Source organism: Limulus polyphemus, unplaced genomic scaffold (assembly GCF_000517525.1).
Source record: "Limulus polyphemus unplaced genomic scaffold, Limulus_polyphemus-2.1.2 Scaffold1386, whole genome shotgun sequence".
Classification (NCBI taxonomy): domain Eukaryota; kingdom Metazoa; phylum Arthropoda; class Merostomata; order Xiphosura; family Limulidae; genus Limulus; species Limulus polyphemus.
This window is the reverse complement of record NW_013666996.1, coordinates 38,158-59,141: the sequence shown is the minus strand read 5'-3', so window position 1 is coordinate 59,141 and position 20,984 is coordinate 38,158. Positions and strand designations below refer to the sequence as shown.

Below are 20,984 nucleotides of genomic sequence, written 5' to 3'. Positions count from 1 at the left end.
CACTATCCACTCAATGGATTAAATTGAAACAGAATAGGCTGTAACATAATTCTGCTTCCCTTCTAATCAGACCATTAGCAGCAATGACCCTATGATTGGAAGAATAAAGTACCAGTGACAATTAGTAAGAAATCACAGCAACATTATAATGCTATGCGTTGTTATAGGATTTTATTATCATATACAAAAGTATACAAATTGCAGAAATTTAGGGGATTTCATTAATACCTCTGTCTAAGGTTGTTTCTACTGCAAAGTGAATGACAAAAGGGGAGTCCCCCTTCTTCATAATCCCACTTTAACCACTGAGTCCACTACAATATACATAAATAGCAAAATAATCGATACAAGTTGAGTACAGTATTCAACAATAAAATACAATGAAACAACTACAAAAATCAGCACCTGAACTATCGTCATATCTTTTGGTTGACCAACTTAATACAAGCATCACAGGCAAAATCTGACGAAACATGAACTTTTATGGTGGAGTCCTGAGAACCATTGAATCAAAACCTTTATATATGACGAGAACCATATACGTATAGCATCTCTGTATACATGAGCGTCAACAGAATTTATTACAGGTGGGGGCAAGCCATCGCAGAGCGCAGGTCATTTGCCTTGAAATTTGAACGCGATGATCTTCTGATTTTGGCTTATTTGTGGAAACCTAATTTCCTCATTTATATTTAAATAGCATTATTTTATAATACATTTTAAAATAAATTATTCAAATAAATGTTCTTCTTAAATTCCAGGGGTGGGGGCAAGTGCCCCTGCCCGATCCTGTGGACGCTCATATCTAACTAAACTTAGAATACACGAAAATTTTGGAAAATTCCACATTAAAATAAGAAGGTAGAAAAGGCATGATGTGCCCGCATTCCACATACATATACCTCAATAACGGAAAATTTCTGAAACATTCTATATTAAAATAAGAAGGTAGAAAACGTATGTTTGCCTGCATACTATGTCAGATCTTTCATTGGCGTCTATTTTACAGAGGAGGTAATCAGTTTCATTCTCACTCTCAGTTGTTTTATTACTTTCGCCCCACAGTGGCTTATTGGTAAATCTAAAGGCTTATAACGCCCAAAACCGGATTTCGATACCTGAGGTGGGCTCAGCACGGATAACCCATTGCGTAGCTTTGTGCTTAACTACAAACAAATAAACATATCATTACTTTTAATGGCTCGTCATCGAATTTGAATATCGTTACTTTGTACCATTCAAGTCTAAGCATTTCTTTTGCAACATTAATCCATTTTCTTATAACTCAACCCTTTCCTTGACGTAGGCAGCCTTCTAAGAAATAGCTGTCGTCATCCGCTAGGGTGGTGAGACTTGTCATATACCCTAGCGTTCGTGTTTCAATAAATTTCTTACAACGCTGATTTTTTTTCTAATTCGATTGTAAAAAAAGATAATAAGTAAGGCTGTAAATATTGTAATGTCAGTTATAAATGAAAATCCTAAATATACCTCTGCTGGGTTGATCCGTCAAAATCTTTCGAGAAAAACTGGGTCAACTGAAAATATAACAACAGGGACATCTATAAGTAAGTAAAATACGTTATCAATCCTCAAATTAATAATGTTAGGCTTATTCCTTGACCGATTCGTGGTATTTTGGCCTACTTTAAGTTCAGTAACGCTAAGAGTAAATGCTAAAACAAATCACGGAAGTTTGTGTCCTAAAACTTAAAAAGTATTAGGTTTTATACTTTATAGCTTAGGAAATTTATCCGTACGTTTAAATTATTTTAAGGTCACAAATAATGTTATAGATAATTAAATGAAACTTTAATAATATTAATAGAATTTTGAGTCATAAGCTAAATTATATATTTCTAGATTTTAACTATATTTTAGTCTAAAATACTTAAAATTAAGTTAAGTTGTGCAGTTAACGTTAACTGTTTGTTACTACTACTGAGTACTTAGTAGTAGTAGTAGTAATACTACTACTAATAGTAATATACTATTACTAGTGCTACAGTAGTACATCGAACATGAAGTTAGAACTAATTTTAAGTAAATTTAATGCATTAACGAATGTGTTACTATATAGAAAATTGTACTATTAATAATAATAAGTAATATTATTTATGTTTAAACTGTTTCTACAGTAACATGCTATAAATCCATATTGTGATTTTCTTATACAAAAAAAAATACTAATATTGCATACAGAATTACAAATTGAGGCCCTTCACCAGGATCTTAAGCATCAAGTTATAGTGTGATACATCAGGTACACTGATTTACCTTAGGGATAAGAATGGCAACTGCAATAACTTGAGGAATGTCAAGACAATGTATTACAGAGTTAAAAATGACTTTCCTACCTGACTGAATTGAAGTAAGAGACAAGACTTTAATTGCCAGTGAAAAACAAGTAATTATTTATTGAGAAAAAGATAAGTTCAAAACATCGGAACAGCACTTCTTTTTAGTGTATAGGTAGATATCTGAATGATATCTATGTAAATATGGGGAGAATTAAACATTGTATAGGAACCAATTAAATCACCTCTGTCAGAGCACATGTTGCTGTTAGTAATTTCATATGTAAAAAAAGGAGGTTATTACCATTGAGTATTACAGGACTTCAATGGTTAAAGTCACTGCATAGATCTACTTAGTATTTTAACTACTCATTCAGATAGCAGTCTTTCCCATTATAGAGTACATGTCACACCGAGGGGAGAATGAACTTTTTCATTCATAGCACTTGAGGGTAAGCAAAATATTTGGATGAGAATAGGGCCTTTGAGGGATGATATGGGAAGGTTTATATTTGACGATTATTAGATGGTTGGGTTATTAAATTGTACTTTTTCTTCAATTTTTACTAATGAAGATCTAAGAATATTCTTCATCCCAAACAGTTGATCGATGGAAACAAGATTGCAAATGATGATCACATTAATTCTAAGCTTGTTAAGAAAAAATTGGGAAGTCTTAGAGAATAATAAGTCTCCTAGGATAGATAATATTTCCCCAAGGGTTTTGAAGGAAAATAAAGATTGGATATGTGAGCTACTTTTATTATTTTTCTAAAAACCTTGATTAGTGGGCAAATGCCAGATGTTTGGAAGTTGGCTAACGTTACTCCTATTTTCAAGGGAGGTGATAAAAATTGTCCCAGTCATTATAGACCTTTTAGCCTTATATCAGTGGTGGGAAAAGTTTTTGAAAGTCTAATAAAAGATATATTGCAATGTCATATAACAAAGTTTAAAATATTTCTAGATAGTCAGCATGGTTACACTAGGAGGAACATCTTGCGTTACCAATCTTTTGACATTTTTTTTGTATGTGGATTTTTAGGAACCATTTGACAAGATGCCATGTAAAAAGGCTTGTTAAGAAAATTATTTCTGTAGGTGTGGAGGATAAGTTATCTCAATGGATAGAAAACTGGCTTGAAGGAAGAAATCAAAAGGTTGCTATCAGTGGAGTTCAGTCAAACTGGATTAATGTCATAAGTGGGGTACCTAAGAACTCAGTGTTTTTTGCTCCTTTTGATTTACATCAATAACATAATGAATGAACAGTCAATAAATTATTGGAATTTTCTGATGATATTAAGGTTTTTGGTGTGACTGGCTATGATGTTGCTTAGGGTGACTCTTATTTTCAGACTTGTGAGTTTTTAGTGGGGAACATCTGGGAATTGTGAGGATTAGTAAAAAGCTAATCTGGACAAATTTTTAGTAAAATACTTTCAAAATTAGAGGTTGCTACCAAGATTTCATGTTTTACAATGCAGTATGATCCTGGAAGATTGAAGACAAGATCTGAGCCATGTGCTTTGATACCACTGCTTCGAACATTGGTAATAGCATGAGGCCTGTATTTTCTGGAGAAAAGCTTGTTCTACTTTGCCTGCAGCCATCACATTTTTGAGCTGATTTTAGAGACATTTTTTTCAACTTGAATGGGGACATCAGCTGGGCAACATCTTGCTTTCGAGAGAAGTGGGAATTTCTAGACAAGGAAAGGTTACAAGCTGCAATGGATGAGGCCAGGTTTAAAAATATTTCTCTTTGCTGTAATTCGACTGATCGTCTGAAATTTGGGCCGACTGAGAGATTGTGTTGACATTATGACCTGGGAAATTTTTATTTTCACCAATTTTTGCCTATATACCAACCCATCTAATAAAATTTGGCAACTTTAAATGTTTTATCACTGCATTATGGTTTGAATATTTTTTCTTGGAAATTCATCTAGTTCTCGACGATGTGGTAGGGCATCTCCTGGTTACCAATCAACAGCTCAGTGCTGATTGACCAATGCACTGAGGTTTGACAGCATGGTTTATCTTGTCCCCAGGATCCTTCATGCTAAACTAATTAATGCAGGGGAGAATTTACTATTGATGAGGATGCATCAACAACATGGCGAACAGAAGTCTGTTCAGTGTATCTGTCTCTGAAAAACTGTTCTTGCAGATTGAAGATTAAGATCAAAGACAAATTAATTTCGATTGGAAACTTATCCATGTGGAGGGCCACATGGGTAAGTTTAAGTACTTGTAGATTTACATGCCAAATGAGATGAAATGGAAGAATAAACCATAAATTTGTCAACAACAGTCAATTTAACTTTGTCGATTGAAGTCAATGTTGATCATCAAGTACGTGTTGTGAAAGAATTTGAAATTTCTGTAATTCTCTTCATAGAATAAATGTTGATAGTAATTGTAATCATGTTTTTTTTTAGTTATGATTTAGATGGTAACGTAACTAGTGGTACTTCAGCAATTTTTCTGCCAACCAATTAAAAAATTTACCTACCTACCCACATTTCAAATCAATTTAGGGTTACAGCAAACAATAATATTTTTTAAGCCTGGCCTAATGGCACTACAGCTTTTGCTGTCTCGGACTTCCATGATGAAATTCTTGCATTTATTGAAGAAATCGCCCAGACTCGGAGATGACTATAGAGAATTCTTGGAGTGGGTAACGATCTTTCTTGGAGGGATCCTGCTTTGAGGAGTTTGGTTGATGGCTTCAGGAGTGATGCATTGTACCAGTTGGATGGTAAAACTATCTATGCCCTCAAAGTATTTATGCTTAAAGACCAGTTTAACCTGACGGTTAGAGAGAAGATGGTGACACAAAGAATTTACATATTTGTGTCCACAACTTGGATATGGGCCACGGAGACCAATCAACATATGGTCTAAGCTCCTGAGAACCACAGGAATGATAACCAGCAGTATAGAGCAATGGTCAAAGAAAAGGACATGGAGACAAAGTCTGAAGCCCTGGAGAACTTTGTCGCAGTCAACAGCCTCTAGGTTGTCAAAATCATGCACATCAGATTGGACTCCTTCCCTTCCATGGATCCAGGCCACTGGGAACAAGATGAAGAGTTCTTAAGGGCAAAGAAAGCAGTTCTGGATTGTGAATGATGCTGCTGAACATGACGTAGCCTTCATAGAAGAATACAGATGGCTTCATCCCACAAATGAGGACCCGAAACAGTACCTTTTTTTTATGCTCAAGGAGCACAGGAAGAAATTCCCTGATGCATAGAAGAGCATTATCATGAAAGCTGTAGAAGTTAGCGTTGTTTAATTCTGTAGCATGGGAGCATGCTTGTAGTTTTGAGCAATCCATTTTTCTATGTTTCTATAGTAAATTAGTTTTTCTTCCTTTTACTTGAATGTTTTTGTTTGTGTGGGTAGCTCATTGTATGTCTGGTACACAATGTACAGCATAGCATCACAGGGGAAGAATCTTCAAGGGCTGGTAATGACTCCTTAACCCTTTTCACATGGATCAAAGGCCATGTCATCACATTTGTCAAATAAAATTTTTTAGGTTTCATACATACATTTGAAATAACCAAAAAAATCAAAAATTACTATATCAATATCATAAGAATTCCAATATAATTTAACAAGCTAAGTAATTAAACTGTATTTAGGTCTAAAAAAAATATGAAATTTTGAGCAGACTAAAGACTCACCTTACCAGCTTGAAGATTTATATCAAAAAAAGATGTGATGTCATAATACTTGGAAATGGCTGAGAAAGCCACTAGGGGGACATTCTGAGTTTTCAGTTCATTATTCACATCACAGACAGAAGTAAGTGTATATAAGGGAGTGTTTCCAAAAATGAAAATAATTGAGCATGGACTGTGTGTTTGATTCAGTACACGAGTGAAATCTAATCAAATAGAAAAGCTAGGAGGTTCTTATTTTATCTTCTAGCTTGTTAATATCGGTAATTTAAGTTCCTAATTCGTACAAAACTATAGACTTTGTATTTTGACATGTGACACAAAAATCGATGTTTAAGTGTTTTTTTAATATTTACTTTTAAATATCGAAATTAAATAATGTATAATACTAAAATTTGCATTACAATCTACATTTTGATACCAAACTTATTGATATAAATTCATAAAATAGTAATTCAATATAATTTTGAATGTGAGGCCATCCTCCACATGTAAAATTTTATAATTTTAATTGTAATAAATGCAAGATATTGCATGTGGAATATTGTAATTTTAGTTATGAGTTTAATTTGGATGGGAATAACTTTATAAGTGTTATGGAAGAAAAGGATCATGGTGTAGTTGATCAGTTTCATAATCCATACAAGCAATGTGCTATTGCTAGTGGCAGGGTAAACAGGCTATAATTTCATTGTGTAGGTCATTTGTAGGCCACATTTGGAGTATCGTTTTCAGTCATGGGCTCCTTATTTTAAGAAAGGCATTGTATTTTTGAAAAGGGTTCAGAGGATGGTTACTAGAATAATACCTAGGATGGAAAGGTTGTCATAAGTGGATAGGTTAAGATCTCTGAAATTGTTTTCTCTTGAAAAAGAGAGAGTTAAAGAGGATATGTCTGGGGTGTTTAAGATTTCAGGAAATTGATATTGTTGATGCATTATCATTTTTCATACTTAATGGTAAGAATAGTAAGACACAGATATAAATTTGGCAGGCAAGAGTTATTTTTAGCTAAGACAGCTGAATTTTTCTAATAGGTGGTTGTCCTTTGGTATGGGTTGCATTCAGATGTGGTGGATGCAATTAATTTCAGGAAGTAAAAGAAGGCTTCATAAATATTTGAATGATAAGGGCTAACTTTGAGTGTTAGTTTAGTTGATTGGATGGACTAGATGGAGCAATGGGTCCATTGTTGTCCTTAAATTATATGTATACACTGTTAAGGTTATTCCCATCAAATTATACTTAAAATTATACTATGATAACCCATATGTATTACTTTGCATTTATTATAATTAGAAGTCATCTGCCATTTATTCACCCAACTCCCCAAATAATCTAAATCCCTCTGTAAAGCAGCTACATCCTTACAGCCAACAGTATTCAATACCTTAATATCATCAGCAAATTTAACCAGTTTATTGATCATTCTTTTCTGTATGCTTAGATACTATAAAGATAATCATCTGAAACTTTAACTCATAATTTCCATAAATATATCTCAATTCTTTTTGCTTTTATCGCTACAGTTAAACACTTAGCTGAAGACTTAACTTTCATAAATCATATTGCATAAAATAGGATCAGCAATGTCCGATGAATGATGTTATAAGGATTAAAAGCGTAAATACCAAACAATGATCGTCAAGTTTTGTCCATGGAAATGAAGCTCGTAGAACTTGGCGATTAATAGTATTTGCTAATCAGTTAATTGACAGCTCCATTAACTGATTAGTATAGTGTTCCTAAAATCATGGTACGTACCAGTCAGTGGCTTAGAATTAGTGACAGTAGCAAATAACCATAGTATCTTTAAATAAAAGTGTGGAAATATAAGAAACTAATTGGTAGCTTTTAACCCTTTAGGCATGTACTGTTTTTGTTTCAATCATATCATGCTAAAAATCATCATCAGGTAATTCAGGTTCAGAGCCAGAATCATCTTCAGCTTGCACAAGTTGAATTATTTCTTCAAATGTGAAAATACTGGAGCGATTTGATGCCATTTTGGATCCATTTTCTCATAAAAAATTAAACAATTTTCAACTGCAAATACTACTGTTGTTTAGAGTAGCAACATATGTAATGTTGGATATGAATCAGCAGCTGAGATCATCGTCATCTGTGCAAATTAGGCTTTGTCTGTTGATTTTGTGAGAGCATGATTTACATTTTTAGTGAGAAATTCAAACTGCATTATGTGGTTGCCATATGGCAAGGGGTGCACCTAAAGGGTTAATACATTACACTTATGTCTAGTAATAATGCAGTGGAAAAAATAGCACCCCCAATTATAATGAATAAAATTTTATTGTACTTCTCTCCTTTTAGAAAGAAACTATAATTGTTTTCCTCTAACAATATCAGTTATATAAATGTTACTACAAGTTTGTTATTTAAAATCTAGGTTACGTGATATTACATAAGAGTACATGTATTACTAATTTTGGAGTGATGGTAATGTATTTTGGTATGAAACATTTTCAGATGTACAATTTTATAAAATACCATTGCTTCAGAGAGTGAGTCACCAGAGCCACATAGTTTCATTAGGTCTAAGTACTTGTTTGGATTGATTACCATGCTTTTATCCTAATTACACAGTATACATTTACATTTTTGAAAGTAATGTAAAACATAGTGTAAACTATAGCAAAGCTCAATAACTTTCACATAAAACACATGTTGAGTGGAAAAAAGTAAACTAATGAATAAAATTAATTATCAGATTGAAAGCATTAGCTGTCAGAATACAGGGTTTTTGGATTTTTTTTTAAGTAAAAGAAACCAGTAGTTTAATAAGTTTATGACTGTTGTAATCTCATTCATATACAGACAGCAGAGACTAACTGCATTACTAGTTAAAATTTTAAACACACACAGTAATGGGAAAAATAAATAGTTTATCAAGGTACTACAGTTACATTTAAGATTAAATATACAAAATAACTTGACATTAACGATTAATATAGATCTTGTTTTTACAAAACTATATTTTTGTTATACACTAAATGAATTTTTAGCAAGTAGAACAGAAATTAGGAAACATGAGATATTTAGATACTATAGTGTAACTAACTAGTGTTAGTGTTCATCATTACAGTTATTTAAGCTGATTTTATCTTCAGATCGTGTTTAAACCAGTAATAAAACTAGTTATGGAAATTTCACTTGGGAAGTTTTAAACATACCTATGGCAGCACACTTCTCTATGGTAATATAAAATTTTTTGTAGGAATATTACATTCCTGAAAGAAATGTCTTCAAGGATTAATATTTAATATAAAGGGTGACTTTTGAATCATGTATTTCTTGAGTAGATGTAAAGTAGTTGATATCCATGTGTGTGTGGGTAAACCTATACATTTTAATTTTCACTATAGAATATTTAACTGATTTAATATTTAGATGTGATATTTATAATATGCTGAATACCAAGTGTTTGTTATAAAACAGTTACATATTTAGGTTTAATTGCAGTTGCACTTGTCTCTTTTTAAGTCCACTTATATTTACATGTACATCTATAATGTTTAATGGACTTGTGTTTAGTTTTATGAGGCAAGGTTAGGTTAAGTATCCACATTTAATCTAAATATATTTTATTACTTTGACATAGATATTCTTGTTTGCCTCAACACTCTGTAAAGATTTCAGAAGTCTCTGAAGAGACTTTTGCATGGATGAGCCATGATTATTTATGCATAATCTTCCATTAATAAAAACATTTAGGCCTAAATTAAGTTAAGCTTATTGAATTTTTTTTTGATATAGAGATACGTCCATGTGTATCATTTTGTTTAGAAATGAGAGAGGGCAAGGGTAAGAAAGAACTGATAAGCGAGCCAAGAAAATGTTTTGCTTAAAAAAAATATTCTAAATGGGGTAGTACATGCCCCTTCTGCTTCCATGGTTAGTAACCTTTGGTTATATAACCATTATTCTTTTACACAGGAGTTTTTTTATCTATTTACTATTATTCTTACAGAAAAAGTGAAGATGCCATCTCCAGGAAGGTCGGCAGGTGATGGAATGGAAGCTAAGAGCTCTCAACCAGAACAGCTAAAATCAACCATATCTATAACAGGGGGTGAAATAAAACCTTCACATATGGGCAGCTTATCTGTAAAGCAGCTACAAAGCTCCCAGATAAAATCACTGCCGTCATCTGTGTCAAAATTAGAAACAAAAATACAATCTCCACATGTAGTAAATGTAACTCCGAAGCTACAAACAACAGATATAGCTATTTCAGTCAAACATAAAGAACCAAAATTTGTACCATATGAGCCATATAAAGCTGCAGTGAGACCTATTATACCAGAGGCTGGCACAAAACAAAAGAAATATAATTTACTAAAACCCAAAGCTGAGAAACATCTGTCACTTTGTGGTGGTTTAACAGAAACCCCTATACCTTTTCCTTTAACATCTACAATTGGAAGTGTAACTCCAGACAATGTAGACAATGGCCAGTCATCACCCATTATTAAAGTGTTAAGAGAAGTTGCTACTGATGATGTTATTGATAATAATGATAGTGAAAACAATGAAAGCCACCAGTGGGAGGAGGACAAGAAAATCATGGAAGCTGAGATTAGGCAACTAAAAGATGAAAAAGATGAACTTGAAAAACAGTTCAAGGCTCAGACCCAGGTAATGTCGAGTAACAAATCTGTATAAAATTCTATACCTTTGATAGCTGTAACTATGAAGTGTAGCCTGATGTTGAAACCACATGCACAGGTAGAAAATTCATAAAATGTTAACATGCCCAGTTGAGTATGTACCTCTAAATTTTACATGCTTAAGATATAAATCTGGAAAAATAAAACAAAAACATCATCCTACTTTTTGTATGTCTGGCAATTTAATTTTCAAATGCTGCATAGTGACTTATCTTGAAGTTATTTTAATAAAATGTTTTATAAATACAGTTAAAACAAGGATTTTTCATACACCTAATTGCAGTAAGTACAGTACAGTTCTCTCATAGTCACTATAATTATTTATGTGCATAATTTATTAAATATTCTCAAAACAGTATCATAAAAATATAATGAACTTGTGAATTGAAAGATATATGGATGGTAGGATACAAAATAATGTAGGTTTACTGAGGTATCTGTTTGAGTCGGTAATTGAGTTTTGTTGAACCACAAAAAAAGAAAATGCATGTGTTTCACAATAATAATGTTTTTCTTTTTTATATTTTTTCAACATTCTGAGAACAATGTAGGCATCACATTTGTTGCTCCTGTGCTTCAATTCAAGGATTTTTTTTTCACATTTGGTTGCTTCATTTTCTGCTAACTTTACCAGTACCAGCAATCTCTGGCATCTATGTTATACTTGTTTTTCCACTGAATGCTGAGTGCCATAAACTGCTGGTATATGTAGTCCATTAAGACAAAATAAGAAAGCTTGGGTAGTCATAGTCACTATAATTATTTATGTGCGTTTAGAAATAATTATTTTATTTTATGTTCTTTTAACAGGTGAATGCAGAGCTCAAGAAACTATTAGTAGCATCAGTAGGAGAAGATATGGAAAGCCGAGTACATTTTCTTAGTGAAGACAAAGCCAAACTGGCTCAAGATATAGCTTTTTACTCTCAGCAGCTTTTGGAAGACAATGAAGAACTAGAACGACTCTCTATTCAATGTGATGTGTGGAGAAGCAAGTTCTTGGCAAGCAGGTTGATTAAATATTATTGAGTGGTTATATTGCATAAAAAAGCATATTAAGATTTGAGTAATTAAGCAATGGTTTTGATATTAGCTCTCAAACTATTTCCTTCTTTTTATACTGTTCACAAGTAATGTTTTATTTCCAAGGTGATACCTTATCTCTTCACACAGAACAGCTGTATCCCTTTCACCTCTGCCTATGAGATTTGCATGCCACTAGCTTTGAGCTAACACCTACCTAAAATTCATGTGTTTATTGTGAAATGTGCTGATGCAGGATGATATCATGATACAATAGTTCTCCATTAATAGAAGGGCAGCACAGCCTCCATGCTCAGTAACTCCCTTTAAGCACTTGCACTCAAAATAACTTAAATTTATTAAGATATGTGATCGTCAATGAAACTTGTGTTTTTGTTCTGCCTTTGCTTGTGTTTCAAAATAATTTATTAACATAATGAATTCTCAAGTGATGATGATTTCTACTTCATCCTGTGAAAGTAACTGAATTACAAACACAGGACTTGTTTCTACTATGGCTTCTGGAGGATCATTGACTGTTGAGAACATTACAGTCATTGTACAGAGTGTTGTGAGTTCACTCATGCATACTTGGCCTTTTTCTCCCATACCTTTAGCTGATGTCCTTTCTCCTAAGTTTGTGAATGACCAGGAGGACAATGAAATTAACTGAGTGTTCCTCCCACCTAGGTTTGCTTTGCTTACTGCCTTACTGGTTGGGAAAATCCTCAACCTTCCAATCTCTTCCTGTATATGGTTTCTCAGGTATGTTCCTTTGTTTATCTTTAGCCTGTGCTCTCCTTTACCAGAGATTTTTACTCTTGCCTCTTGGTGGTTCTCAAGTAGGCCTGGGACTTGAATTTGGTTATCAACCTATTGTCTCTCAACTGGTTTCTGGTTCCAGTTAAGAAGAATTTCTTTCCCCCTCTACTGTTTTTTTTTTCACCCATCTATGGGTGACCACAGTTGCTGTGTCAGATGCCTTTCTATATATCCTAAATACCCCATCCTTCAAATTTTTTTCTATGTTGCATCGATTGGGATCAAGTCGTCCAATTACATGCCTTTCTCTTTGGTATGGCATCTCCCCATTATGTCTTCAATTGAGTCATGGGGGCCTTTGCTCATCACACTTATGGTATGGGGCTTTTTTTTTTCTGCATAGATGATTGCCTTATAACTGCCCATTCTCAGGAGGTATTTTTCTCTTAACATCTCCCTTTTTCTGCAGGAGACTGCTCGATTGGGTCGATTGTTATGCTTTCCAAGTCATTTCTCAACTTACACAGTAATTAGTACATCTGGGCATTTTTTTCAACTCTCATTTAGGTCAGATTCAGCCTTTACATTTTGACCTGCAAGCTATGAAATGTCTAGACACCATGACTTGCACTTTTTCTTTTTATCCTATGTGTGAGGTTCTTTCGTGTCTAAGGTGTGCACACATGTACCTTCTCCAGTGAACCTTATGAGACCAATGGAATCTTTCTTGGGATACATTGTCGTCAATTGTGAACCTCCCTTCTCTTTCCAAGGTGGCTAGACAATGTCGATACCAACATTGGTATTCTATTACCACTCCAAGTACTGGATCTCCATCTCTTCACAGTTGCTTCCTTTTTGGTTTGGGGTGCATCTCAAAATGACACTATGTCTTCGGGCATTTGGGCATGAGAAGAAAGTTCACTTCACCTAAATTTACTCAAGCTCTTTGCTGTTTGTTGAGTGTGTTCCCATTTCTTACCTCTTCTGGTGGATCAGTTGGTCATGATCAACTCTGACAGTTCCACAGTTGTTTCTTATACCACCCATTGAGGGGGGCATTGCTTCAGGACTCTTTGCTTTTAGGTGTTCGATCTCCACTTCTGGGCTCTTTCTCTTCAAGTTTGTCTTATCACTTATCATGTTTGAACATGATGGTAGATTGCCTGTCAGATCATGCTCTGTTCATGGTGTGGTCTTTCCATCCCCAGGTTTTTAATTGGTTTTGCACGTGACTGGACACATCTCTCATGTGTGCCTTTGCCTCTCCTCTTAACTCCAAGCTTCCTTTCTTCTGATTTCCTGTTCTTCATCATTTGGCTCTGGCTGTCTGACTGGTCTTACCTTTTACTGTATACCTATCCTCCTTTTTGACTCCTCCCTCCAATCTTTGCCTTGATACACAACAGTCCTTGTTGGGTCCTATTGGTGGTACTTCTTTGGCTAGCTCAGCCTTGGTTTCTTCTCCTCTCTATTGCTTCAACCTCACATGTTCTTTTTTTCTATTCAGGATTATCATCCCTTCATTTCCATGTGTGGGATATGCCTAGTTCACAGCCCTTCCAGTCAGACTTTCTGATTGTATAGCCTTCTTCTTATCCCATACCTGTCATCCTTCCACTTTGTGTATCGATGTAAGTGGGTTTTTTTCGTTGTTGGTCCATCCACTGCTCCCATCTTTGTCTTTTCACTTTATTGTTTGATTATGATTTGTCAGTCTTCGCCATCTGGTTATCAGGTAGTCTTATCCAATACATTATGCCTTTCCAGTTACCACAGGGTATTTTATTCCCAATGTCCTCTCCACTCTGTTTTGATCTTTCCTTCTTCACTGACCCCCTCACCTGACTCCTATGCTTAACTGGAACTTTCATGGTGTGTTATGCACTCTTATCTGTTGCCTTTTACCCTTAACAGGTGGGCCCATCAGCTTCTCTTATTGGGGTATTCTTTTCTGGATATAGATGCTTGCAGGCTCTTTCACTTTTCATTTCATCTGCTTCACCTCTTGTCTCACTCCCTTGCTTCTCATTTTCACAGGCTCTTGGACAAGATCTTCTAGGTGGGCATGTGGCCAACTCACCACATGTTTGTCACACATTATCTTCATCATCAGGATGTTTTTTTTATCTTCCACAGGATTTCAACTCCATCTAATTGCTATTCTTAAGTAGATCAAAGACACTTAAGTCTTTGAGATGGGTAAGTTTGTTTCTTCTTCTTTCCCTTTCTATCTAACAAGATCTCAACAAGTGGCTTGTGTTGCCTCCCAGGTTATGCTTTTTTCTCAAATTCTGGAAAGGCCTCAACCCATCTGCCCTGGCCCTACTAGTGCCAATTGTTGAGATGGGGTGTTCCACAGACCATTATAGGTATCCTTGTGATATACAGGATTACTCAATTGCCTGATCCAGACTGTACCATTTCATGGACTATCATGAAAAAAGCTGGCACTAGGGAAGTAACAGCTTACTTCTTTGTCTTGTGCTTGCCAACTTTTAAATGTAAGCTTTTGTGGTCAGTCATTGCACTGTCTTCAGTAAAACACTTTCTGACAGGCACTTCTCCAGGTCTCTCCAATGGGAATTTTTCCCTCCTTTTTTCAAGTGGAGCACAGGAGACCCTTGCCACTTACCAGTTCTTAGTCACTGGGAGTGGGTGGACCTTGGAGATTTCCTTGCTGATTAGGCTCAGCATAATAGGGTGAGAAGTAGGATGGTGGTGACAATTTGATGGTATCCTAGCTACACTACACCTATTGACTTATTAACTGCTTATGTGCATGTACTTGAATGGTCATATTCTTGTTCCACTAATCCCTGAAACACTTGACACTTACTTGCCCCCCTTTACATTCCAGACGAGGAGTATATCCTGGTGGAGATGAGATGTAGTCTCCCACAGGTGCATCCTTATGGAACCCCTTCCATTGGATGTCACACTCCATGGGCTTTTTCTTTGGGCACTCTCTGAAGGGATCTCATCTAGGTTTAAACTTGCACCAACACCCTACACTAATTCAGTGTGGGATTCTAGATAATCTGTGTGTAGAGCTGAGCTATAGTCTTGGGAAGTTAACATTTCCTAACCTGAAAAGGTATTACCTCCTCACTTCCAGTGCACTTTCTTCTTTACTTGTCTAAGAATGAAGTTATTTCGAGTGCGAGTGCTTAATGGGAGTTACTGTGCAAAGAGATTGCATTGCTTTCTTATTGGTCAAGGGCTATTGTTGCATGATGCACCAGCTCAGTTCATGTTAAACGTGAATTTTAGATGGGAGTTAGCCCAAGACTAGTGGCTAGTGTGACTCCTGTGTTCTTAAACAGTTTGGTGTATAAGTAGTTTAGAAAAATATTTTAAAAAGTTGATGTAATAATTCTAGGGTTAACAAGTATTTACAGTTACTTTTTTCCCCATATGTTTAAATTTTCATGTTAATAACAGTACTTCATTCTATTTTATGTTAATTTTTTCATCTTTTTGGTTTTTGTAGATAAGATTATTTTAAACTTATAAATTCTTGAGCATGGCATAACTTACATTTATGCCCGTGGAAATGTTTAACATTGCTTGAAATGACTTGCACATCCACAGTTTAGAATCAACTCAAGAACCCCAAAACGTTTGTATTCTTTCATAAGCTCATGTTAATAACATTGTATGGTTTGAATCAAATTTTGCATTGCTTTTAATCCGTAACATGGTACACCACCTGTACCTTAAGTTACTGTAAAAGCATTCAAACAACAGTTGTTTAAAATTTTTCCATTTGCCAGTAATTTATACAATGTTTGGAATTGAACATCATAATTGTTTTAAAGGTATCTATTTTTAAGTAAAACTTGTCACTTTCACACAATTAAAAAATAGTAATTAAAAAAAAATTAAATTATAGTTTAATGGTTGATGAACTGGCCCAGTGGAAGGCTCACCTTTCTCGACATTTTGAAGAAACCAAAGATGCTATACATCTTCTTTTAGCTGAAAGACAACAGGCTAGACAGGATATGATGCAGACATATCGGTAAAGTAAACGTAAAAATACTATAAATATTTTTAGGTCTTGGAGTTGATGTAATAAACAGATTTGTGATCAAAAAGTATTTTTTAAAGAAGAGCATGTTGATAGAATACTTTAATGATCAGTCAAGTGTAACGAGTGTAAAATAATATTTATCAGCATTTAATGTGCTTAAATATTTGTCTCTAATTCTTTGAATAAGCTTTTGCAGAATGTACATTAATCTCATCTCTGAAAGATTCCATATTTAAATTAGCACAAAACCAACAAATTTAAAACAGGCTTTTAATACATTTTATTACATGTATTAACAAGTTGTAATTTATCCAGTAAAATCTAGTATCCAAAATGGCATTTTTTGAAACATATGCCATTCTACTTTTTGAAATAGTGCAGTTTAACATTTGTTTTTAAAGGATAGGTAAAGGTTTTTGAAGAAAACGAAGAGATAAAAACTCAACTTTTCAAACTATAGAAACATGAATGATCATAATGTATAATTTTTATTTTCACATTATGCCTACCTGTAACTTCAACTATTATTCTACAGTTTTCCTTTGTCACCAAGCTATGAGGTAAAATGTACAATTATACTCACAGTTTTGTGCATTTTTCAGTTTTATAGGAGGTCTGGTGGTTTGGGCTCTTGACGTACAATATGTGGGAAATGGAGTCAAAACCTGGTGCCAAAAATTGTCACACTTTCATGCTGATTTAATTGTATGAAAGTTAGTTGAACATAGATAAAAACAATTGTATGAAGTGTTTCAACAAGAAAAATTTCAAAACATTAAGTTGCCAAATTAAACATAACAACCTGAAATTTTGAACTTTTTTTCCTATATATATACATGTTTGTTTGTTTTTTAATTGGAAAGGATTATATTAGGATCCTGTTAAACCTCAAAGTCATGAGAACTTTTTTGGTATAATACTCTATTTGGTAGATCTATGGTTTGGACTCTTTTGTACTTAAGATTTGGTATTTTAGACACCATTTATTTAAGTTAACTTATTTATTTAAGTTATCTTTTTTTGATGAGTGTTGTTTACAAAAACCTTGTAGATTATAAAGAAAAACATTCTTGGAATCATCATACACATGAACACTCCTTTCTGCAGATCCTTTTTATTAATAGTATATCACAGGAGTTAATTAGGGAAACTGTTCTTGTATTTTATTTTATGAGGAACACAGAGGTGGTTTACTGGACTGTTGATGCAATCGTATCAATTTTTCTTTGGTTCAAAATATTGGGTTGGTAAAATAGATGCTTTTCTATGTCGTTTTCCATGTTTGGTTTCTTTAATCACCTCATTTCAAGAGTTGTTATTTTCCTTTTTATGTTGAATTTTAGTTTAGTAGTCTATGTAAATTGTTATTCGGGTGACACCTCTGATACAATGATATAAGCAGATATGTACTATTATAGATAGAGATGTGCATCACAAATTAAGTATTTTTTTTTCCAATTATTCCACATTTAACACAATTCTGAGTATATCCAGATATAGTGACTCTCCCAACAGTTGGGTCAGCATTAAGTTGCTGGACTTCCAATGCTAAAATCAGGGGTTCAATAGTCGTCAGTGGGATTGAGTGCAGATAGCCCATTGTCAAGCTTTGTGTGAAACAAACTTAATATAGCCATAGATAACTCATAATTTCTAATCCCTAAACACTACCAAAGATGAATCAACACTAGTGTTAGTTCTTACTTTTGAGACAGTTTTTCATAGTTAACCCTGATGTTATGCTTGATATTTCAGATAAATTATTTTTGGTAATTTCTTGCCATTATCAGCTTTTACTTCTTGATATGGTCACGTACAGTATTTATTCAAAAATCTGATTCTATTTGATTATTTTTAGATAAAACAGATATTTAAAGCATGAAATTTATTCTCTGTGTAGTACAGCATCCAAAAAAGCTAATATTTGGTGTCCTTCCTATGCTTCGAAAAAAGCATGTCGGGCATTGATTCAATTAATTTATTAAGAATATCTTGATTCAAATTGTTCCAATACTCAGTTATAATATTTCAAAGCATGTTGTAGTTTTTGCAGTGTTTTGATTTTATTTAAAACACAAAACAAGTAAGTTTTGACCTACTTAGGTCATCATTAGGTTAAGAATGACTTTGAGAAAGTGACTTTTATTGATTATGTGTTTGTGGGGACGACTATAATAATAGCTATACGGTTGTAGGGAGAATTATGTATATTTGATTGTATTAATATATTGGTAGTCAACAGTGTGATATTATGCACGAACATGTTTAACGAAATAATTAATATAGGTATAAATGTATTCCTTGATACTGGTTTAAAGTGGGTTTGAGTCATTGTATTAGAAGTGCTTCTTTAATTTTTTGATTACTTACTCTCTGTTTAATATGTTAGTTTTGTTTTCTAAGTTTAGCATTATTTATAAAATACAATGAAACAACTGTTACGAATTCTGTAGCAGAGAAACAAGCCCAAAAATAGAAACTAGGTTCAGAGAACAACAACAGCAAAAAAAAAAACCTCTTATTTAAATGAATTGTATTCTATTATGTTTAAATTAGTTGTATTAGTTTTCTTCTGTAGGTGTAAAAGGACCATTTATCTTTATTAATTCCCTTAGTGTCCAGATTGTTTTAAAAGTGAATCTGCTTTAATTTTGTATGCTTGATAAACAAATTTTTGATGTGAATCTTTTATCATTTATACTATATTTATTATTAATGCACATAAGGATGTCATATTGTTCCTTGGTTTCATTACTGTTTGATTTAAGCCTTTTCAACTTTAACTTAATTTTATGATTTGATTATTGAAATATTGACTGAGTTAATATTAGTCTTTTTTTTATTAATCTCTATTAACTTTAATGCTTCAAAAAATTTGAATTTTTCTCTTTAAGATTTCTAGGATTAAGACGAGAATTAGCTTGATTTATGTAGGAAACAAACATAATTTAGTATAATGTATTTATTTTAGTGTATTTTGTAAATAGTATTATTCATACAAATTAAATTTTCTTGAATTGTTGAATGTATAATAAAATTGCATTTTTTATCATTCCAATAGTTGTACCTCATATGTATATATGGAGAAAGGCATTCTTGTCAGAACATTGTAAAAATAAAAATTATTTAATTTGCAAAAATACTTCATAATAAATCTTTAATTGAAAATTTTAATTTGTTTGTTTTGATAAAAATAAATGTACATTGTATAAGTATAGTTTAATAGTCCCGGAAGGGCAACATAATATTTATTTAGCTAATAGAGTAATAGTTTATCAAGAATTGTTACTGTTATTTCAGTTTCTTTTGAATTTTCCTGGAGTCATTGCTTAAAAGTAGAAAACCTGTACATAGATTCCTGTAAACTAACGTAAGAATAAGTTGTATAAGATATTATTTTGTTTGGGTACTTTTGAATAAGAATACTTTTTCAACAGCACTCTGAGTCTGTTACGGGAAACCTTTGAACCTGTTGCTATTCAGCATCAAAAGGGGAAAGTGCAAAGTGCTACTCTCTTAAAGTTAGCTAGCGGTAATAGAGGCTTGGCTCAGGCTGTCTATTCTCGACTGTTGGGATCATCTACCAATCGAGTAGAAAGGGAAGTTGAATGGGATGCTGTTGAGCTGTATACTGCAGCAGAAGAGTTTGCTCAAAAGGTAAGTGATGTCTGAATACTGATTTTACTCGTCTTTATATATGGTTTGTTAGTTTCTATTTTTATTTTAGATCAGTAGTTTAGAGTGCAGTTTTTTACGTTACTATCTTATGACACTGGCTACCCAAATTTAATGTACAATTTGATGAATATCTTTATGTTTCTGTTTGATTGACTGTAGATGTTAGTAAAAATCAAAATAGTTGAGATCACTAAATTCTTAAGAGGTTAAAGAAACTATAATAGTCAGAACTCTGATTTGATAAAGTATTTATACATTTATCTTTGTTTCTTATAAATGTATATGTATTTTACAGGTCCTGTTTCCCAAAAATTCTACATCTATCCTAGATACTCAGAGCAAAGATGGTAATTTAAGCTTTGATGGAAGAAACGCTCTGTCTCTGCGAATAGGAAGCAAATTATGTCGTGTTCATTCTTGCACTGGTCATGAGCAGTCAGTTGTGAATTGTTGCCGCCATTGTTCTGGAGAAGTCAAACTCTTGTGATTTGTATGAGAGTCATTGGACTAGTGACATCCATTATTGTAAAATTAAAAAAACTACTCATCAACTGTTGTTACACATTTAGGCTAAAAAAAATTAAAGACACCTTTGATACAGAAATCTTATGCACTAAATACACAAATCCAAAATTTTGTAAAGAGAGAGGTGTAATGATCAAAATGTGTAACCATAGTTTAAAAGAGAATCATGATGCATGTATATATATGTGTGTGTGTCTGTGTATTTGAACAACCATAAACACTCAAATATACATACAAACAAGTATGTGTGCATTTGTGTGTGTGTGTGTGTGTGTGTG

At 33.5% G+C, this 20,984-nt stretch overlaps 1 protein-coding gene and 1 long non-coding RNA gene across 3 annotated transcripts in view; one reads left to right on the top strand and one right to left on the bottom strand.

The window, feature by feature from the left end:
* Window positions 1-199: 199 nt before the first annotated feature.
* Window positions 200-19,265, bottom strand: LOC111086745. The gene is made up of 3 exons (XR_002611474.1): window positions 17,087-19,265; window positions 1,492-1,538; window positions 200-314 (listed from the first exon to the last, which is right to left on the bottom strand). It is a non-coding gene; the product is annotated as an uncharacterized LOC111086745 (long non-coding RNA).
* LOC106463365 (golgin-45-like) overlaps window positions 1,353-20,984 on the top strand; it is a 20,532-nt gene continuing 900 nt past the window's right edge. The window contains exons 1-6 of one of the 2 annotated variants that reach the window (XM_013923389.2): window positions 1,353-1,568; window positions 9,983-10,650; window positions 11,493-11,692; window positions 16,363-16,491; window positions 19,941-20,160; window positions 20,477-20,984. The exon at window positions 20,477-20,984 is cut by the window's right edge and continues 900 nt beyond it. In XM_013923389.2, the coding sequence (XP_013778843.2) occupies window positions 1,460-1,568; window positions 9,983-10,650; window positions 11,493-11,692; window positions 16,363-16,491; window positions 19,941-20,160; window positions 20,477-20,668 (1,518 nt within the window). In that variant the 5' untranslated portion in view covers window positions 1,353-1,459 and the 3' untranslated portion in view covers window positions 20,669-20,984. Of the gene's footprint in view, window positions 1,573-9,982; window positions 10,651-11,492; window positions 11,693-16,362; window positions 16,492-19,940; window positions 20,161-20,476 lie in introns of both variants that reach the window. The other variant, XM_022390846.1, reaches the window with a different exon arrangement.